This window comes from Phodopus roborovskii, unplaced genomic scaffold (genome assembly GCF_943737965.1).
Source record: "Phodopus roborovskii unplaced genomic scaffold, PHOROB, whole genome shotgun sequence".
NCBI lineage: Eukaryota > Metazoa > Chordata > Mammalia > Rodentia > Cricetidae > Phodopus > Phodopus roborovskii.
The window spans coordinates 22109526-22129899 of NW_026126514.1; the positions used below are offsets into that span (position 1 = coordinate 22109526).

Consider the following 20374-nt stretch of genomic DNA (forward strand, 5'->3'; position numbering starts at 1 on the left):
GGTGTGGTTTTTAAAAATGATCAGTTCAGAGTCCACGGTTGTACAAATCTGGTTTAAATGAATAGTATTTTTTTTTTAAAAAAATACACATGAGAATGAATGTATGTGAGTGTGTATATGTGTGTATATTTTCAAGTGTGTGTGTGTGTGTGTGTGCATATGTGTGAATGAACACGTCTGTGGAGGCTCCAGGCTGATGTTCAGAGACTTCTTGGTCATTCTCTGCTTTATCATTGAGGCAGGATCTTCCAGTCAAACTCAGTGTTTGCTAATAAGCCTAGTCTAGCCAGCCAGCCTGTTCCAGGAATCCCTTGTCTCTGCCACCTGGTCACTGGAATTACAGATGTTCCATTATGCCCATCTGACATTTATGTGGGTTCTGGGCATTCAGACTCTAATGGTTATGATTGCATGACAAGTATGTTAGCCCCCGAGCCATTTCCAAGCCCCACATTGTATGTTTTAAGCTTGAATCAGTGTATGCATCAGTCCTATGTACCTCAGTTAGTTACTGCCACTTAAGGCTCCACATCACTTCCCACTTGCTTCACATATGTGCAGTTAATGGAAGTGCAGCCTCAGATAGAGATTTTGTGTGTTTACGCTATAGTGGAGGTCCCTGGACTCATCTGAGGAACTGCTAGGGCACGTGAGAGCTGAACTAGAGATGTCTCTTTGCTGCCTGTCTTAGTTGGTGTTCCTTTGCTGCAGCAAAACACCTGGTCAAAGAGCAAGTTGGGGGGGGGGAGAGTGTTCATTCTGCTTATACTTCCACATTGCTGCTTATCACCAAAGGAAGTCAGGACAGGAACTCAAACAGGGTAGGAATCTGGAGGCAGGAGCTTACAGAGACCTTGGAGGGATGCTGGTTATTGGTTTGATTCATGTGGCTTGCTCAGCCTTCTTTCTTATAGAACCCAGGATCTTGGGGCCCAGGGATGGCACCACCCACTGGGGCTGGGCCCTCCCCCATTGGTCACTAACTGAGAAAATGCCTTTCAGCTGGATGTTGTGGAGGCTCCTTCCTCTCTGATAACTCTAGCTTGTATCAAGTTAACATTAAAGCCAACTGGTAAACTGCCTCACTCACTCATGTCTCTGCCTCTCATTTTCTTTCATTCTAGTTTGGGGAATATTGAGAGGGCCTGGGGGCTAAAAAGATTAGACATCTTAATGGGGGTGGGGAAGTCAGAGCTGAAGCTGTTGCTTGGGTGGAACCTGTCAGGTTTGTTTTGTCTTGTTGGAGGGAAATGAATGGAATGAATAGGATTGTGGAGATATTCGAGTGGAGAGAAAAGATAAGGAGAAGGGAAGGGGGGGGCAAAGGGAAAGAGAATAAGAAAGAAAAACACTAAGGGTTTTTATATGAGTACTGGATATTGGACCCAGGTCCCTGTACTTACAAAAAATGTGTTTAATCAACTCAGATGCCCCAAGCCTTGGTTTAATAGTTCTTAATAATATGAATGTAAAGAATAGGTAGGTATGTTAAAAGGTTAAAACAAATCCATTGGAGTTGAAAACCTAGAGGTGGGTCTAGAAACCAAACAAGTAGTGTGGAGAGCATGTGGTCTTCTACAATTACCTGATCACCCTCTGCTAAAAAGAAAGCTTCAGAAGGGGAGAAAAGGGAGAGAGAGAGAGACAGAGAGGGAGAGAGAAAAGAGAGATGGACATAGAGGGAGGGAGAGAAAGAGACAGAGACAGAGAGGGAGAGAGGGAGAGAGAGAAGAGAGAGAAGAGAGATGGACATAGAGGGAGAGAAGGGGAGAGAGAGACAGGGAGAGACAGAGAGGGAGAGAGAGAAGAGAGATGGACATAGAGGGGGAGAGAGGGGGAGAGAAGAGAGAGGGACATGAGGGGGAGACAGGGGGAGAGAGAGACAGAGAGAGACAGAGAGACTGGGCCTGTTCAGAAATTGATCTACCCCCAAGTGGACAGGACAGAGAGGAGAGGAGAGAAATACGCAGTGAGAGCAGAAGTGGGTGGTGAGATGGGATGCTGTGAAGCGGGGTTTAATGGCTTGGAAGAATCAAGTTCAGGCCAGGCAGATGAGAATGTAATATTTATGGGGAAGGCCTGCTGCTGGTAGATACTGTTTTACATCTCTAATCACCTGCTGATGTCTTCTTAAAATATTTTTACGTAAGAAAGTGTTCAGAAAATATGAACATTTTTCAGGTTCATAATATTGTTCAGACATTAGAACTTCTGTGGTTCAAATACAGAAGCTTTTGCCTTTATTAAGATTTCAAGTATTTTTTTTTAGTTTTTTTTATTTTATTTAATTTTATATAACAAAGTCCAATGAAATGAAAACAAACATTTATACACAATATTTGGGAATTTGGGCGTTGTTCTTTCCAAACTACTTCCTGGTGGTAAGGGGCACTGTCTTGGGGGGATTAGAAGAAGATTCAGATATCCTAGCTGTAATTTGTAGGGCTGTTTTGTCCAGCTGTTTTGAATGTAGGATTAGCTTGTACTCTGTTTCAGGCGGTCTGGCGTGATCAAACCACATTAGTCTGGAAGGAATCCACATCTTTTCATTTTCTGTGGAAACAAAAATAGAAATCCTTTTCCCCAGTAACTTGTCCTTGAACTTAAATTTTGGAGTCAAAGCATTTTTTTTTAATTTAATTTATTATTTTACATGTCGATCCCAGTTCCCTCTCCCTCCCTCCCTCCCCCAGCTCTCCCTCCCTCCTTCCCTCCCTTTTACCCTCTCTGCCCTCTCACATGCACTCTAAACACCCTCCCCTCCCATCCCCCCACCCCAATTCCATATGTAGGGGAATGCCATCCAGTTGGGGTCATGTAGATCTGACAGTTCATGTGAAGTAGGAGCTAGGGCTTCTCTCCTGTCTCTAGATTAAGGCAGTATCCCTCCATGGGGGATGTGTTCCTAAGTCCTTTTGTGCACCAGGGATACATCCTGGCTCCACTGTCTGAGGTCTCTTAGACTGCTCAGACCTTCTGGCTGAGACCCATATTCAGGGGGGCCTGAGTCAGTCCCATGCTGGCTTCCCAGCTATCAGTCTAGTGGCCGTTAGCTCCTCCTTGTTCAGGTAAGCTGTCTCTATGTGCTTCTGCCGCATGGTCTTGTCCTCTCCATCTGCTTCTGGGTTCTAGTTCGACTCAGTGTTTATGTATGGGTGTTTGCTCCTATTTTCAACAGGCATTAGTTGAAGGCTCCATGGAGAAGTTAGTTGTTGATCTCACTCTCCGGGAAGGGCATTTATGATAGCCTTTCCATGGAAGCTGAGATTGTTAGTTGGGAGCAGTCTTGTAGTTCTCTAGACCTTTCTTTGTGTTCAATTTTATCTTCAAACCAATATTGGCTCCCTCTTTTATGTTCTCTCTCTCTGTCTCTGTTCAAGTATTTTTTTTTTTAAAGACATTCTCCCCCTGTATCCCAGGCTGGCCTCAAGCCTACGATCCCCCTGCCTCAGCATCCTCAGTACTGGCATTATGGGTTACCTTTACTGCCATAACCAGTTCCCACTGAAGCCTTTTGGGCAGGAAGTAATCTAGTAAATGCAGAAGACACAGGAGGAGCAGAGAGTGCAGAGGCCATGTGTTCTCCATGTATTTGCTTTCTAGAACCATCTCTAAAGTCTTGAGGTTATCCGCTCCAATGCATTTATTTTAACATAAATATCCACCCCCCGCCCCAGGATAGGGTTTCTCTGTTTTGCTCTAGCTGTCCTGATACTCTGTAGACCAGGCTGGCTTCAAACTCAGACATCTGCCTCTCTGCTTCCTGAGTGCTGGGATTAAAGGTGTGCTCTACCACCACCTGGCATAAATATCAATTCTTTAGACTCGTTTTTATTAAGAAGTAAGAAGTATTAAACTAGGGCTGGGATTGTCTGAGTTTATAAAAAACAAAAACAAACAAACAAACAAAAAACCCAACTTGCTTTTTAGGAACAGGGACTTGTGTCGAATGTGAGTTCCCACATAAAAAAGTATAGTGTGATGGTGTGTGCTTGTAATCTTAGGGATGAGTCAGCCACTGTAGCTGAATTGATGATTCCTTAGACAATGAGAGACCCTGTCTTAAAAAAGGGTGGAATGTATTCTTAAGAATGACACCTGATGTTGTCCTTCAGTGCATATTCCCACACATAATGCATGCTCACCAGTATACACAAACAGACATACACCTATACACACATGCATAAAATATTAAGCCTGGTTTTATCTTACATAATGAGATAATAGTCTTTTTGAGTATAGGGACACTGTTTATTCATCATGTGAGTGGCATTGTCTTTGCAGATGTTATTGTTTTAAGTTTTGTTGCTATGGTCTTGACCACTGTGGCTACAAAGTTGTTCAATTTCTCTAGCTCAAAAGGTAAGAAAATATAATACATTTGAAAATTTTTTTGTTGCAAATTTAGATTTGGATGGAACCAGCCAACTCAGTTATTCTGAGATTCTGTCTTATGAAGATCACCCCATCCTTACCCATCCACAGTCTCCTTGTGAGAGCAGAGACACCAGACACCATGGCTCTTGTCATCAAGAGACTGACCTGGTCCGAAGCCTTAGTCGTCCTTGTGCGGATGGCATCCTGGAGACGGAGACAGATTTTACTAATCGGGGCTTTGAAGATCCCTATACGACCCACAGCTCCTCTATGTGGAGTTCAGAGGCAAGTTGTTTTTTTTTTTTTTTTTTTTCTTTTTTTCCTTTTCTGTTTTTGGCAAGCTGTTTGCTATTCTTTGTTTTAATCCATGCACTCATTAATTTCCTTCCCTCCTCCTTACCTAATGTATCAAGAAAGGAAATATTGCCTGGTCTAAAAAACCTATTTGAAACAAAATTTGTCTAGGTGACCAAAGCCTCTGTAAAGAGCAATACAATAATATCAAATAAATTCTTTCAAAATGGAAGCAGCAGAAGAATTTGGTGGGACGAACAGAGATGGGCTACTAGGGAAAGAGCCTCATCCAAAGGGGCTTTCAGATCTTTGGAGAGCCTGATTGCTTTCCTTCGTGGGAGGGTGGATTCTATTTTATCTCACCCCAAATCTTTAGCTATGCTTGCTAAAATAAAAATTACTGAAGAATTAACTAAAGTAAAATGTTCCTCAAAATGGAAGTACACATGAAATTATGACAAGGGTCTTGTAGTGTTAGCTTTGAGTGGAGTTGGAGGTTGAGAGGTGACACTGAGTAACAATACTCTGGCCATTGATGTTGCTTCTTGTAATAAGCTTTTGATGGGAGATGCAGCTTATAATTAAAGCTCATCTATCATATGTCAGAGGTATGGATAGTGGTGATAAAGATGGCAGCTATGGTGGAGAGGGACACCAGCTACTACAGTCCAAGGTTTTACAAACTTGTTATATCTTATAGGCATTTCTGATTGTTCTTCATGAGTTCAACATTCCATAATGGTTCCCTGCCATTAAGAGGTAGTAACTAGTGGTGTTAATATCTAATTTGAAATCAATTTAGATGAAATTACTCATAAACATGCAATAGTCGGTATTCATATGACTCCAGTATAACGTGTGGAGATGAGTATTGAATGAGTTGATTACTACAACTATCGAAACTAAGTGGGGTGAATCTCTTTAGAAGGACTTAGAGATCACACTGGATAAATGCTTAAATAAATGACAAATAAAACTGTAGCACATCATGTTCCAAACCCTTGCTGTTGTCAGGTTGGCTGGGAGACGTAGGGCGTGTGTGCATGCATTAGCATGCATGTACTGGTGCCTCTATGATGCTGTTTCTGCTGAGACCCAGAAATGGAAACTCAGATGACTGTTTTATGGTTTGTTAATGTCAATCCTTACCACAAAGGTACCCAAAGCCACTAAGTTTTATCAGTTTTGTTAAAAAGAAAAAAGAAAGAAAGAAAGAAACAAAATACAAGTCTGCTTTCCTTTGGTGTCACTGCTCGGAGTCAAATCAAATCCCACACAATATTTAAAAATATTCCCTTTGTCTCCCTCACTATTTACCTGCCTGTTGATAACTCTGTCTCCCTGATAATTGTGCTATTAGGTTTGGACTTGCCTTCTCCACGTAACCTCCCGTTTCCCTGCCTCCTGGTGCTTTAATAGATGACTTCTGCAGAGGGTACTGAATGTTCTCATACTCCAAAAATACCCAGACAGCTCCATGTGCGCCATTCAACCTCCTATCTATTTTGAGACAAAAACTGTAATTTGGTGCTCCTACTGCAGAACTTCAGCTCAGGCAGTTCCCGTAACTGGCTGCTCTGCAGGCGTGGCCTCTTAAGCATTGATTTATTTGTCTCTTAGCTGTGTTAAGAACCTTGTCTTCCCTGGAGTAGCTGGCATCCAGAACGTATTGTGGATCCATTTACTTTGGGCCACAAGATGACATCAACACTATCTTACTAAAACAGGAAGGCTTTTCAGTTTGACAGAAAATCTTTACACTTACAGGGGTTTTGACAGTTTGATGCAAGTTTTCCACCTTAAAGAGGAAAATCGGGACAGGGGAGCTCAAGGAATCGTTTATTTCATCTCAGAAGGAAAGCACTCATGCGGTGTGACTACCCGCTATGATCATGGATTTTCTAGTTTACCCTCAGCTGGCAAAGACCATTGACTTTCTCCTGCAGACCTAAGACTTGGTAGTGAAAACAATGGGAAGGTGGCTGGAAATTTCAAACACACAGAGAGCCAGGTGTCCCACTTTTCATCTCTGCTTTCCACTGATTAATTGGTTGGCCTTGAGAAGTTAATTAAAATCTGCCAAATGGGGATAAGAAGGAAGAGAGTTTTACCTTGCAGGAAGGTCAAACAGATTAGCAGTATTAACAGTACCCATACAAGGAGCGCCTTTGGTGGCCTGGTGAGAGGTAATATGTGTTGAAATAATTAATTGCTATGAAAATACAAACCTCCACCAATCTCTGTCTCAAATCAACCCAGGTAGAGGCTTCGAAGCCCAGTTTTCATGAGCAACAGCTGGGATTGGCCCATTGGGAGGCCAGCTGCTGCCCAGAGCTGTGCTTTGCCCAGAGTTCTCAGAGCAATTGCAATAGAGCTCTGCCCAGGACTCCTCAGAAGCCTGCAGGTGTAGAGAGCATTGTAGATGGCTTGATGGATGTACAGTGAGATGCTTATTACCAGGGTATATTTACTTGGCATTCAAGGAGATGATGAAGCTAGTGACTCCTATCTAATATGAAGAGCAGAGAGGCCTGCAAGGGAATGAATTTACAGTACTGCTGCCCAACTTCCATCTCTACAACCTTCTGTCTTCATCTCGAACGCCTAATACTCACAGAAGTGTCTATGGTTAAAGGTTTGACTGAAAGAAGTAGGTCATGTAGCTTAACACAAGGTTTGGGAGTTTGACTATTTAATGCCAGGTGAGGTATGCTCTCAGGCTGCTGGGAGTAAGAATCCTCAATGATCCTGGCCTGGCATGTGACTCTGGTATTCAAAGGGTATTAGTTCTATAGTTCATTTTAACTTTAGTTCCTTTCCTATGAAATAAAGATGTTAAATACTAGCCCATTAGGCAGACATACATATTAGAAAGCACAGTGTTTCTTATTTGGGTTCCCCAATAAGACAGAGAGCCAAAGGTGAAGGTTTTTGTTCCCTACCTTGCTATTGAGCACATTCTCAATGGATGAGGGAATGAGGGAAAGAAAAAGAAAGGTTATGGATGAGAATGTGCCATTGAGTTGGCCACCACCCAGTATGACCAATTGCTTTATCATGTGGGACAAAGTCCAAGAAATTATAACCTGCTCTCAGGTTATCTTGCCAGCAGGAGAAAGTTTATTGCATGGGGTATTAATGATGGCATATGCTAATTCCTCCAAACACGTGGGAAGCAGAATTCTTTCTAAGTTTAATACTGATGCAATAATGATGAGAGCTGAGCATTATATTGTATGAGCAGAAAGTAAGCTTACTGGGTTATGTCTGCAGCTTCTTAGAACCCAGGCAGGTTGTGCCTATAGAGGAAAATGGAATAAGTTTTGAGGCCAAGGGAGATCTGAAGTATGCAAAAGCTGCTTTTTATAGTCTATAACAGACTTGATATGGTACTTGACATAAAGAACAACTTAAAAGATGCTACGTAATGTTATTCACATCTAGGCAAGCCATGTAGATGATCAAGAGTAGGCCAAAGTAGATGGGAGTTTTAAGGGGAGACAGGAGCTTAAGAAAAGATTCTGCCTTGGTTTTTCAGTTCGCCTAACTCCTTGGAGACTTGCTTCTAATATTATATATACACTAGTCAGTTGTGTTCAGAAGTCTCTATAGCAACGACTGCTATCACTTGAAACTAAGTACCCTTGAATAGAAATGCTCATGCATGATTGCATGCACAAGGGGAAGGCTAGAAGAAGCTTCCCTTATTTTATAAGAAAGCTGAATCTTCTTGGCAGGCTAATTTGAATCTTAAAAGAGAAAGGAATTTATTAGATGTCTCCGATATGTCAAGTGCACAGCATCCCTGTGTAGTGGCTATCATCCTTATTTTACTATTGAAGAAAAAATAATGCAATGTATTAGATTTTTGTCCAGTGTTTTTAGAGCTTATAAATAGCAGAGCTGGCTTCTACAGCACCATGTACTTCCCCTATGACTGTGCGGGAAAGTTTCATTGATAAATGCACACATTGAAGCATTTTATTGTAATTTGTTGAAGCAATCTCTGAATTAGCAACATCTAGAGTCCAATTGCATAGATAAAGAACTGCTTTACATTAAGAGTGGGTTCACTATGACACCCTTTTAGTTATAGGTAAGACTCAAGACCTCAGGGGAAAATTTAAAAATATATTGACATAATTAATAATTTGTTGGTATAGTGATCATTACAGTAAGTGGTGTTTAGTTTTCCCAGTAAGGGCATCAGATCTGAGTAGCTACAAGTAAATTGATGACCAAAGGTGACTTTCTATAAGGAGAGAGGCATGTTTGGAAAGAGGTAACTCCATACTAGTTTAGGGAATAGATACAGAGTCTGGTCTGAAAAGGGATTTTCATTCTTACTAAAACCTCACAACCTTACTCTCTTAAGTAGGCATATACCAGCAGTATGCCTTTCAGTTTGGCCAGGGCCCAACAAAACTAACCAGTGGTAGAGTGACCATGTTAACCCAGGTTTTCTAGCTCCAATGGTGCTTTTTTGCTGGCTGGCTTCTGTGAGCGATTGCTTTAGCTTTCACGTTGAATGATCTCCTTAGCCTGGGTTTGCTGTGGCCAACATCCCTAGCAAGCATCTCAGAAATGGCATTTCTGGCCCGAGCCCTTGACTTAGTGAGAATCCTTGGATGACTCAGCTGGCCACTAGGGCAGAAACTTAGCTTTGTCTTTTCTCTTAGGAAATTTGAAAACACACTGAAAGATCAATTACTCCAGACCCTCCCCTGTCCCCTATTGGGATTTTTGCCTATGGGAATGTTCTGATTTGCAGACAACAGTTCCAGGTTTAGCAATTACTCCCAGGGACTCAAAAGGTTCCTGTTGGCATTTACATAGTTGATAGTTGACTTAATTAGAGACTGTGTGTCTCAGTTGGTTTAAACCATAGGGGGCACTTGTACTTTTTTTTGTGAGGCAGTGCACATTAACGAAACTTGAAAAATGTAAGTGGTTCATTTATTCATTTAAAAAAACATTCTCAGGAACTTATCCTATGCTGCACACTGTGCCCTCCAAGAAGTCACAGTCTTAGCACTCAGACCTTTCCTAACACAGAAGAAGGTCAGGCGTTGGTAGTCAGAAAGCTGGGGAGGCAGGGAGGCACTAAGGGGCAGCAACCTGCCAATGTGCTAAGTCACCATCATTTCCAGTCCTCATTAGCTCCCCCACCCCATTTATTACAGGAGCACGATGGAACCAATCGGCAGGTGCCACCCAGGCTGTTGGATCCTATCTCAAAGTGCGGCTACCTAGATGTCCTCTTTGAATATAGAGCTATAACCCAGAAGCTCACGGTGACCATTGTGAGAGCACAGGGGCTTCCAGATAAGGACAGAAGTGGTGTCAACTCCTGGCAAGTTCATGTTGTGCTATTGCCCAGCAAGAAACAGAGGGGTAGGACAAACATCCAGAGAGGGCCCAATCCTGTCTTCAAGGAGAAGGTCACCTTCTCCAAGCTGGAGCCCAGAGATGTGGCTGCCTGTGCTGTCCGATTCCGCCTGTATGCTGCCCGCAAGATGACCCGAGAGAGGATGATGGGGGAGAAGCTATTCTGTCTCAGCCACTTGCACCCAGAAGGGGAGAGGAAAGTGACTCTGGTTCTGGAGCCAAGAAGTAATATATGTGTGAGTATATTAAATGGTGCTGCTAATGATGCGGTGTATTCAAAGACCTGGGATTGTCAGCCTGTGATTTACAACATTCAGCTTGTGAATTCATAGGTGCTGATTTAATTTTCCATTTGGCTCTCCTCATCACTAATAAGCCACAATTTGCACTTCATAGACAGTGGGTCTTTCGAGCCCGTTACCCTGATGCGTTGATGGATATATTTTCCATTTGTTTTAGGAAAGGACAGTGGCAGCATGGTAGAGGGCATGGTAAGACCTGGAGAGGCTTCTGACTTAGTGCATAAGCACCACTACTCTTCCCAGCCCCAGAGTGCATTATGATGATTCTCAGACATGGCACTTTTGTTGTTGTTGCCTTCTTGAAACAGGAGTCTTACTACATAGCCCAGGCTGGCCTCAAACACATTCTGTAACCCAGGGTGTCCTCCTACTCGTGATTCCATTGCTTTGTCTTCCCAAGTGCCAGAACTACAGGTGTCTATTGCTGAACTGAGGCAAGTATTCAAAAGCATCCTACCTTCTATTTTTATGGCTGGTCTCCTACCGTGTATCTCACTCCTAGGGCTTCAATAGCTTGGAGGTCTAAGAGGTAGGCAGTTCCACCGCCGCCGTTATTTATCTGTCATGTAATGGGAAGAGCTCCTTTTACAAAACTATATAGAAAGATCAAGCAGCTGTGGTTAGTCAACCAATCAGTCACTCATTCAGAGACGTTTCCTGGCATGTGCTGCATAAACCGAATAGCTACAGAGGCAAGCAGACAGCTATTATTCCATAGTCTAGTAGAGGAGGGTGTTGACAGGCAGGCCTTGCTAAACAAATCTCCAGAGGCTGTGGCTTGCTTTGAATGACCAGGAGAGGGGTTTTTGAGATGCTAAAGGGGGGGAAAAAAAGGAAAAAAACCCACATAGCTCAAACAATTGAGGGAACAAGACTGGTGACATGTGGAGGTGGATATTCAAGATGAAGGGAGGGGCACACACAGGCATTGTGGAGGAAAAAAAGAACCGTTCCAGGAAGGTCCGTCCAACTGAAGTTCTAATTCCGCCTGAACATCTTTATACTGGAAATCCTAATTTTTGCCTCTCTAAATCTATGCCACCTGCTGTCTTCTGAGACCTGCCTGCTGGCAGGCTCATCGTTCCGGTTGCTAGCTCCAAAACCGTAGGGCTCACCCGTGACCTCTCTTCTCCAGCTGAAAGCTGTGCGCTCTCTTTAGATATAAGCAGAACCTGCCTCTCTGGTGGACTAGTGGACTAGTCCCCTGCTGGTGGCCTCCAGGCTATTCTCTGACACTAGGGCTAGAATGAGCTCAAGAAAGCACAAGCCAGATTGTACCTGACGTCTACCCAAATCCTTTCTTCGCTTAAAATCATGAAGTCACAGAGAACAGAATTCAGAGACGTGTCAAAAAGAGACCCTGCACTGGGAAGCACAGCCGTGAGTTTGGCCACACCCATATTTGCCAGTGCCAGGCCCTGAGCTCTGCACTGGGGGCACAGGCTAATGGGGAGAAGGAGCCAGGGTGCAGGCGTTTTGAAGGAGGAAAATAACTTATTTATCACCTACCGTTGAGCATGATTTTATGCCAGATATGCATCTATGCAGGAGAGGCTGAGTAATGGACACAGATTTATGAACATGATAGGAGTAGCTAAACAGTACTATGAAAGGCACCACAGTAGAGGTTGCTATAGAAATTCAAAGATGGTGGGGCCTTCCTCCCAAGAATTCAAAGGTTTAATTTGTATTTCTAACTTCTGGCCACCAAAGCCTGTAAGGCCCCTGTTGAGATCACTAGCCATTCTGCTTATTAGTCATGATCCATGAAAGCCTGGAGGCTCTTATAGAAACACACATGGTTTGGTTAAGATGATGAATTCCCCCGGACATGTGCAACCCTTCATCCCTTTTATTGTTTTTGTTTATTGGGATGCTGACAAGAAGTTTTAGAAAGTAATTTTAGATACAGACAAGAAAGATTCAAAGCAAGTCCCATGCACTTGTGTCCCTTAGAGGAGGCGGTATGTTGGAGGGACTGCTGGTTTGTTCTAGCCAGGCTGATGCTCACTCATGCTCCTCAGTGAGAATCAGTGTCTTTGTCTATCTTGTCCTCCTTTTGATATGCCCAGCACATAACAATGGCACTCAGAAGTGTGCACATGAATAGACATGAGAACAAGTCTGGGCTTTCTCCCTGGTTTACCCGCAGCTGCCCAGGTCACCAAGATCCACAGTCAATGTATCTGATCCTCTATCAAATGAGAAATAGTAAAAGTGCTCACTTGCTATGTAACTTTTTTTCCCCATAGGAGATAAAAATTCTTATATGGAATACACTTCCTTAGCAGCAGAACAAGATACCAGGTGTTTTTTATATTGGCCAGTACCCAGAGGTCATTTCCTTTACCTTTGAGACAAAACATCTTTTGTAATGCCTTATTCATCAAGAGTGCAGAGAACAGAGATAAAGCTCAAGCCTGGAGTGGGTAGGTTCCACCAACACATTCAGGAACAAATTACACAGGAGGGAATCTTGGCCTATATTAAATGTATTATTCACACTCCATGTATCTTAGGAGGTTTGATTTACACTAGCAATAACATCTTTGTCCATTTTGTCTTTAGAGAGGAAATATTGAATGGAGATTGCTCTTGGAATAAATACATCAGCTAGTATTATCTCATACATGGCCGCGTTCCCCAGCACATTGTAATTCACAATGAGTGCCCATTAGTAGTCTTTGGCAGTCATTGAGACCGGGTCACAATTTCAGCAAACATAATCTCAGCTTTCTTTCAAAGAGAGGGACGCAGCATGGGCCAATGAATTCTTTGTGTTCTTCCCCTCCAGAGTGGAGAGTCTCCGCTCAGCCCATCTGTGGTGTCTCACAGTGACAGTGCTTCATCCACACAGTCGCTGTCTCATGGAGGGGTGCCAGAGCTGTTGGTGGGACTGTCTTACAATGCCACAACAGGGCGATTATCTGTGGAAATGGTCAAAGGCAGCCATTTCCGCAACCTCGCTGCTAACCGAGCTCCTGGTAAGTATGTGTCTGATGTTCTTGCTCTGGTATCTCCAGAGGCAAGTGAAATGCCTTGTCATCTTAATTTTTCTTTCTTTTTTTTTTTCCATGGTAAAAGATAGACTCTGTATGACTTGGGCATGTTTTCATGAAGCAGTGCCTCTGATGTTCTTCATGGCTTGTATTTAATTAGAAGAAAGACTTCTATGGTATCTAAATATATCTTGACATGATTTAGAATGATTTGTGTGTCTATATTATTTGAGGAAAAAAACTGAAGCTTTTCTTCCAGAAATGTAACACACATGGGAATTGAAATCTGCCAATATTTTACAGGCCCTCAACTGTACAGAGGCAGAACTCTGACTTTGGAGGGAGGCAGAGAGAGCTGGGATTGAACTCTGGCTCTATTATTACAGTTTGCTCTGATCTTGCACAATCAGACTCTTGAACACTTCCTGACTGACCTGAAAAAAAATATTAACCAAATACCTTTCTGATAGGAGTGATGTGATATTTAAATAAATAAATTTATATGAAGAGCTTAGCATAGTGCTGAACATACACTAAGCACATAGAAATGTGAGTAATGGTTATATTGTAATGGGAATAGATCCGGGACAATGCAAAACCGTCTCATCAGGAAAATGACTACATCTGAGGTCACTGTCAGGATGAAATGCTCAGGACAGCCCCATCCTCCTCATGGATGGAGCTCAGAGTTCAGAAAGAGTTAAATAGTAACTGCTGCTACCAGTTGCCTCAATAGCCCTTCAAATTAAGAAGTTAGATAATGAACAATGAAATAATGTTACAAAATTGCCTCGTTTTTATGACTTTAGTTACCTGCCAAGGAAGTTTTAGAAGATGAACTTTTGCTTTTTTTGGACTTCATGCAAATACATCTAATTAGAGGAAAGTATTTTGTATTTGGAATGCTAGCTGCAAGGGAGTCAGAAACATGCTGTAGAATTATTTCTAGCCTCTCCTAAACAAGAAGGTAAATTTGAAGGTGGGAAAGTAGAAAGGAAGGAATGTGCTTTCCAGGGGAAGTAGAATCTCATTAATAGAATGACAAAATCAGTACGAAGCTGACAGTCCATGAGCCCTGGCTTTACACGGAAGAGCAAGATGAGGAACTAGGTAAGAGTCAGCTCCTATACCCGAATCTGAGACTTTCGTTATTTCCCCTTTCACAGTGCTGTAGACTACCAAGTGTCTGTTGAAAGTGGCTATCTTGCTAGCCAAACTTTTAAAGAGAACTAAGGAGCTAGATCAGCTAGCTAAGCATTTGCTTCACAAGTATGAACACCTGAGTTTAATGTCCATAACCCACATGAAATGGTGGTACATTTGTAACCTCTATACTGGGAAGGAGGATACAAGGGAATCCCTTGGACTTGTTGGCCAGACAGTCTAGTATAGCTTCATTGGCAAGTTCCAGGCCAATGAGAGACCCTGTCTAAAAAGAGGTAAATGATGGCCCTGAGGATAAAACCTAAGATTGTTCAAGACCATCCACAGTAATGTGAACATACAAGTGCACCTGAAAATATAAAAATAAATATACTTCCCCAACACATATGCATTGACAAAACTGTGTAATGCCAGTAGAGAAGGTCCCCAGAGCTCTGGGTAATGGAGTATACCGGGAGATGCATAATCCACATCACATGCCACTATTCTCGCAGGTGAGAGCTATTTAGAAAGTACAATAGGCACTGATTATTCATTGTACAGCTAGAGGCTCTTTGATAGATCCAGCTTTTCTTTCCATAATAGCCTTAGTACTTGTTAAGATCCTGATTTAAGACTCCTTCCCCCTGCCAATATCCTTTCCTCTGTTGCTGAATTTTGGTAACATCTGAACAATATTTGGGGAATATGATGGGGCTGCAAAAAGTGATGAAGCTTCTGGATCATACACATTGCCCATTCAGGTCCAAGTTGGGAAACTCTCCTCTGTGTACTGGATGGTATAGCCAATGCAGGGGAGGAGTACAGCAGGATGATTGAGAAAGAATCATATAGAAGCTAACAAACCACACTATAATTTCAGGTTCTTTTACTTACTCTTTATGAGTTACTAAGCTACTCTGAATTTGTTTCTTCATCTGTAAATAATATATATTTTAGGTATGGATAATACACATAGAGCTATGATATTGAAGGTTAAACCATTATATCTTTATATCTTTATATAATTCTATTTTTAAAATGTGCCCTACGTAGAAATTATTGCAATAATTATTAAACATGAATAGAACAAAAGGGGAGGTCTTAACTTGGAAATGGATTCAATTCCAGAAGTTTAAATCCATGTAGATGAGTACATGAGCACAGGATTTTCTATAGACATAGTGTCACAGTTTACCTTTAACTGTGACTGGCATACTTCATCTCTGAAACCAAAGCATTAGAAAGCAATGTTGTTGTAAGACTCTTAATTAAAACTGAAACCACACAATGGAAACAAAAGGGTTTTTTGTCTATTTAAAATGCTGGTTGTTAAGGAAAAGCCAATTAGGAGGAGATGAGAAAGTAAGAAAAATTCCTTTGCAGAGCTCCTGCAAGGGACCTCCTGGGACTTTCCAGGACTTGAGCGGCTGGCAGTGTTATCTCTGCTTTATGGCATGAACACTAACTACTGTGAAATCTATCAGGCAAATTTAGGTTGTATACTTGGTATTTATGAGGTAACTGAGCAGAGCTAGAAGAAGTGGAGAAGGGAAGAGGATAAGAATCAGTCGATAAATTACCTGTAAGGACAGGGCAGGAAGGATGCTGGGTACACTGCTGCCCACAGCAGAGAAAGGGTAGCCAGTGATTCATTGCCTGTGTTGGTAGCTATCCAAGGGCCTGCCTAACTAGGAGGAGAGGTGGGCCTACGAAATAAACATGAGGCAAGGTCACAAAATACTGCGCTTGAGGCTCTCAGTTCAGATGTCTCCATCCCTTCTTACAGAAGGGAACATCATTCCTGCCTTGCAGGTGGCCATGATTGTGGAACAGTGGTGCTTGGGTGGATATAGAGAGAAGGCTGAGCCTGAACACTGAGAACTTTTCTTCCTTGCAGTATTGTTAAGGTTTTATATTTTGCCAGAAAAGAGGCAAAGGGTGAGATTTAGATGTGAGAGTCTTCCCTTATGATGTATTATAATACAAAAGAACTTTGAACTTGTCAGTTTAACCCAACCAGAAGGTTGCTGTGGTGTCCTAATTTTTTTCTCCTTAAGCAAAATAGACAATTTAGAATTCCTTTTCCTTTATAAGAGCCTGAGAGGAAATGGACAGCCAAGTTTTAGTTATGTCTCCCACATCTAAGGTAAAGTCATTGGTGAGGGGGACTCATCAGGCCAAGAAAACAATGGTGGAGGCCTGAGCCACAACAATTATTAACCCATGCCAAGCACAGTCTACTTCTCCTTCATTTATCACCAAACAACTGAAACCAGAAGGTCTCGAGATGTGAAGAATTTGTTCTTGGTGGTCAGGGTTCTGTACAGTAACAGAACTTATAGAATGAATCTCTCCATACATATGTGATTTATTAAAATGACTTGTAGGCTGTGGTTCAGCTAATCCAAAATGGCTGCCTATGAATGGAAGGTCCAAGAATCCAGAATTTGTTCAGTCTATGAGACCGGATGTCTCAGGTGGTCCTCAGTATATACCAGAGTCCTGAATGAAGAAGCAAGCTTTAATGCTAGTTAAGGAATGGACTCACAAGCAAGAGCAAGCAGGCACAAAGTGAGAGCTTCCTTCTCCCATGTCATTTATATCGGGCACCTACAGAAGGCATGGCCTGCATTAAAAGTGCAGCTTCCCACCTCAGAGATTCAGACTAAAATCAGGTCCCTCTCAGGTGTGCCCAGCCATTTGGATTTTAGTTAATTCCAGATGTAGTCAAGTTGACAAGCAAGAATAGCTGTCACAGTGTGAATATGGGCTGAAACAGCTTCTTTGGCCACCTGGAAGTTTCTTATCTAATTTGGCATGCTCTGACATTCCAGCATTTCCTTTCCTAGCATCACCCTTAAGCCCAAAACAAGGAAGTGTATACAATATTTTTACTGGTCAGGATTATTGTAATTGCCGGTAAGGTGGTATAGGCTGGTCTACAACTTTTCCAGTGGAAAAGGAGAGTCCAGGTTCACAGCTGGAAGACAGATGAGAGAACAAGATCTGGTACCAAGTAGCTCTCTGAAATCACCATGTGCTGTACAAATTCCTTTGCATACATTATCACTATCAGTCAGAAACATTTGATTGTCTTTTGAATTTGGTTTCCTGGAAAAGCAATTCACTTGAGGTTTAACACATCTCCTCTGTTGTTAGCCTAGGCCTGCCACCCAGTTATTGCTTGGCCTTGACATTTGATTCAGCTTTTCTGAATTTAATTTTCTTCTCTATTAAATAAGATTAAATAAAGAGATTCACAGGCACACAAGCGTTGACATCTTTTGAAGAAGTCATCTATTCTGTTGACGACTTCTTTTTCTCCATCCCCTCTCTGCCTTCATTGACAGCGTGTTTCTTCTGCACTGTGTGTGTATGTGTACATAGCCACATACAATGGTGCTTGTCAAAAGCTATCATTAAGACGTCCCCTCCAGTTAAAACCAGCAAGTCCCCCAGCTTCTCAGCATGCACATGATTAGTCACATGTGATAATTACAACCCAAATGATAATATTTAACAGCAGCAGTGTATTAACCTTTTTAGGCAATCACAATAGCAGAGTAGAGGAAAGAAAAACAGAAAATCAAACCTGAGCAGGCTCTTGTTTGTTGTGGTGAGGGAGTGAGAACTAAGGGTACAGTATACAAATAGAGTGCATGGGGGAAATGATTCAATGAAAATGGGCATGTTTGGGATGTAAACTTTTTTTTTCAGAACTGTTTTAGTTAACAATATTTTAGTAGCCACTGTGTGCTTATTATAATGGTCAGTTCTTATGCAAATTGAGATACAATACTAAATTATCAAGCGCACATGTAATTTTTCTTTCTCTGAAAAACTCAGTTGTTGCAAGAAAGTGGTCTGAAGATGTTTTAATTGGTAGAATGTTTGCCTAGCATGCATAGAGTCATGTGTTCAAAACTCAGGGCAGCATCAGTTAAGAATGGTGGGGCATACACTTGGTAGAGAATAATAGATCATCATCTGTCAATGGCAATTTCAAGTCAGCCAGAGATACATGAACTTAATCTAAATCAAAATCTTAAAAATAAGAGGGGAAAAGTCAGCATTGTATGTCAATTATAGCTGAATAAACACATTAAAACCATGGTTACTGATAGAGGTATGAGGGTAAAATCACCGAGGAAATGTAATTCTCAATCACAGAACTAATACCAAAGTCTCATGAGATAAACAGCATGTCATCTTGTTCTTTGAGCAAAGGAAAAATAGACTTTGTCTTGAAACTTGAAAGGGATTAGTCACTGAAATAATACTAAATAATATGTATCAGGTAGAAGGAAAAGGAACTAGAGGTAAGTAATAGATGCAAGAAAGAGTAATTAAGAAAGGAATTGACAAATACATAAGTGAGTATAAGCCTGCAAGGGTTGTGTTAGACAAAACAAAGCAGTAGCAAACATGATCAGTGTTGTGCATCAAACAGCAGAGTGGAAGTCAAATCCTAGACAGATGTAACATGAAGGATGGGAAAGAGAGTTGGCAATCAAAGAATTCTAAGATCTTTATTTGCTTAAGAGATGATCCTATATGGTCAAATGCTTTTAGACAAAGATGTTAATATCATTCATATATATACATATACATACATACATACATACATACATACATACATACATACATACATACATACGGGACTGGGAAAACTGAATGCATTCAAAAGAATGAACTTGAATCTATACCCAACATCATAAACAAAAGTCAACTTGGAAAGGATCAAAGACATCAGCATAAGGCCTAAAATAAGAAATTCTTTGAAGGAAACAGCAAAATCATCACAATGTTGGACTTGGCAATGATTTCTTTACTTGACACTAAAGGCACAGGCAGCAAAATAAACACAGACAAATGGGAATCAAAGAGCAACAGCAGGGACTGGCAATATGGTTCAGTGGGTAAATGCTTGCTGTGCAAATATGGAGGCCTGAGTTTGGATCCTCAGAACCCATGTAAATCAAGACATGGAAGCATAGGCATATAATTCCAGTGTTCTTCTGGTGAGGTAGAGGTTGAGACAAGAGAATCTCCAGAAGGTCATGGGTCGGTTGGCCTGGTAACACCTGTTTCAGACAAAGTAGAAGGTGGGGACCAACACTGAACATTGTCTCTGACCTCCATATAGGTACTGTGGTACATACATATATGAGCATACACACCCATATATACACATTGACCCACATATGTACACAAAGATTAAAGAAAAATAACAGTAGAATAATGAAGTAACCAAAATATGAGAAGAAATAATCATTATTTGAAAAAAATCATTGCAGTGAATATATAGATAACCCCTAAAATGCAATAAAAGGTATGATTTTGAAATTGGTAAAGGACTTGAGTACTCATCTGTCCAAAGAAGATATACTAATGGCCATCAGAAGTATGAAAGTGTGTTTAACATCACCAGATACTAGGAAAATGAAAATATAGACTAGAGTGTGATCAAGAATTCCCAAGATACAAGAGTCAGACTGTGGGAAAGTTGAGCCCTTCTGCATTGTGGGTAGATCAGCTGGTATGGAAAACAGTAAGATAACTCTTAAAATATATTTACTTACTATATGATTGAGCCATTCCTTTTGCTAACGTATGCTGAAAAAAAAAAAAACAAACAAGCTGATAGTAAGATCTATCCTATGTTATGAAGTGTCCACTTGTAGGTTGAAAGAAAAGTGGAATATAACAATACATTAATATAGAGCATGTTCATCCTTATACAAGGAAGGGAATCCTAACATGTGCTCTATTCTACTTAAACCTTGAGGGCATTACTAGTTAAATAAAACATAAAGAACTTTTGTTTACATGAGCTATTTAGAACAGTGGAGAACTGTGGAGACAGGC

The 20374-nt window shown here is 41.4% G+C and overlaps 1 protein-coding gene across 1 annotated transcript in view; it reads left to right on the forward strand.

The window, feature by feature from the left end:
- Syt16 (synaptotagmin 16) overlaps nucleotides 1-20374 on the forward strand; it is a 217172-nt gene that overhangs the window by 184937 nt on the left and 11861 nt on the right. The window contains exons 4-6 of the mRNA XM_051196000.1: nucleotides 4409-4662; nucleotides 9855-10295; nucleotides 13156-13345. Coding sequence (XP_051051957.1) covers nucleotides 4409-4662; nucleotides 9855-10295; nucleotides 13156-13345 — 885 coding nt within the window. The remainder of the gene's footprint in view (nucleotides 1-4408; nucleotides 4663-9854; nucleotides 10296-13155; nucleotides 13346-20374) is intronic.